The sequence below is a fragment of the Chaetura pelagica genome, unplaced genomic scaffold, assembly GCF_000747805.2.
Source record: "Chaetura pelagica isolate M959 unplaced genomic scaffold, ChaPel_1.0 scaffold24, whole genome shotgun sequence".
In the NCBI taxonomy this organism is placed as follows: Eukaryota; Metazoa; Chordata; class Aves; order Apodiformes; family Apodidae; genus Chaetura; species Chaetura pelagica.
In genome coordinates, this window is record NW_009953077.1 from 4,145,311 (window position 1) to 4,146,663 (window position 1,353).

Genomic DNA, 1,353 nt, shown 5'->3' on the forward strand with positions numbered 1-1,353 from the left:
CGTTGCTGAGCCCGGCCGCTCTGGCTGCACCGTCAGGAAGTAGACGTGGTCCCCATCGGCGAAGGAGTGCACGTAGTGGATGGTGTAGTTGTCCCGGTATTGCGGCAGCACTGTCAGCCACTGGAAGTCGTCTGAAAAGCCATCCAAGGTGCCCTTCAGCCTGCGGACGGACACTGACTGTGGGCTGTACCGCGCTGCCACACTGCTGTTGATGGTAGAGCCAAGATAGAAGAAAGAGGCATAGGAGGTGGCCACCACAGTGGCACTTGTCCCCAGAGGGCTGGCCATGCAGTCAGGGCAAAACACGGGGCTGTTGCCTGTGGCTGTGTACAGGCAGTGCGTGGTTGTGATGGCCACCTCACCGTTCCACACCTCCAATTGGTGCTGGTAGCACAGCCCATGCTGTGCTGTGCCACAGCTGTACAGCCACGGCTCCAGTGGGTCAAGCAGCAGCAGGACATTGTCCGAGTCCTCGGGGCCATCACCTGTGTCTGGGCACAAGCGGCAGATCTCGCACTCGGCGCTGCCCACTGGGCCGGTGACGAGGACAGAGAGGAGGCGCAGCTCGGGGCTGGCCACCAGGATGCGGTTGCGAATGGCCACAAAGACGGCAGCCGGGCCATTTGAGTCGGTGAAGATGGCAACGTTCTGCACGGGGCTGCCGGCATCGAGGCTGGGCAGCGTGTAGGGGACAGAGAAGTTCCTAGTGGAGCTGTATGGGATGCGGGGACACTGCCAGGCGCCAGCACCCAGCGGGACCAGGGTGAACACCAGCAAGAGGCACGTGTGGCACAACAGCTCCATGCTATGCAGTGCCACCAGCATGGGGTTATCAATGGTGTTCGACACCGAGAGGGGTGGAGACAGGTAGAGAACAGGTCACCATCGCATCTGCCAAAATAAAGGAGAAAGGGTCGTACCTGCAGCATTAGGTGAGGGTCCGGGGGTGTGGCGCAGCTCTGTGTGGGATTGGGGCTGCCAGGGTCCCTTAGGGCCAGACAACAGCGGGTGCTGCTGGGGGAGGAGCAGCCACGCCAAACTTTTTCCCAATAGCTGGGTGTGGCAGGTGAAGCCAAGCTGCTTGTGGCAGTGGGACAAATCCTGCCAGCTTCCATCACCCAGACACCCTCACCTGTACCCCGGGGACACCCCTACCCCACACCACCGCCCTCCTTGGGACTCTGCCAAGGGTTCCCACGTTCCCCGACCCCTGGGAACAAGAAAACCGAGAGCCCCCTGGGGCTGGGATTCAGGACCCCACCAGCCCCCCGGGCCAGCAAGGGCCACAGGAGATCCCCGTGGGACCGGGATGAGTTCCCTGCTAGCCCCCCAGGCCAGGGACCCCGACGTACT

General features: G+C 62.4%; 1 protein-coding gene across 1 annotated transcript in view; it reads right to left on the reverse strand.

Moving 5' to 3' along the window:
- MST1R (macrophage stimulating 1 receptor (c-met-related tyrosine kinase)) overlaps positions 1-804 on the reverse strand; it is a 30,881-nt gene extending 30,077 nt beyond the window's left edge. Inside the window, 1 exon segment of the mRNA XM_009996962.1 lies at positions 7-804. Coding sequence (XP_009995264.1) covers positions 7-804 — 798 coding nt within the window.
- Positions 805-1,353: the final 549 nt, after the last annotated feature.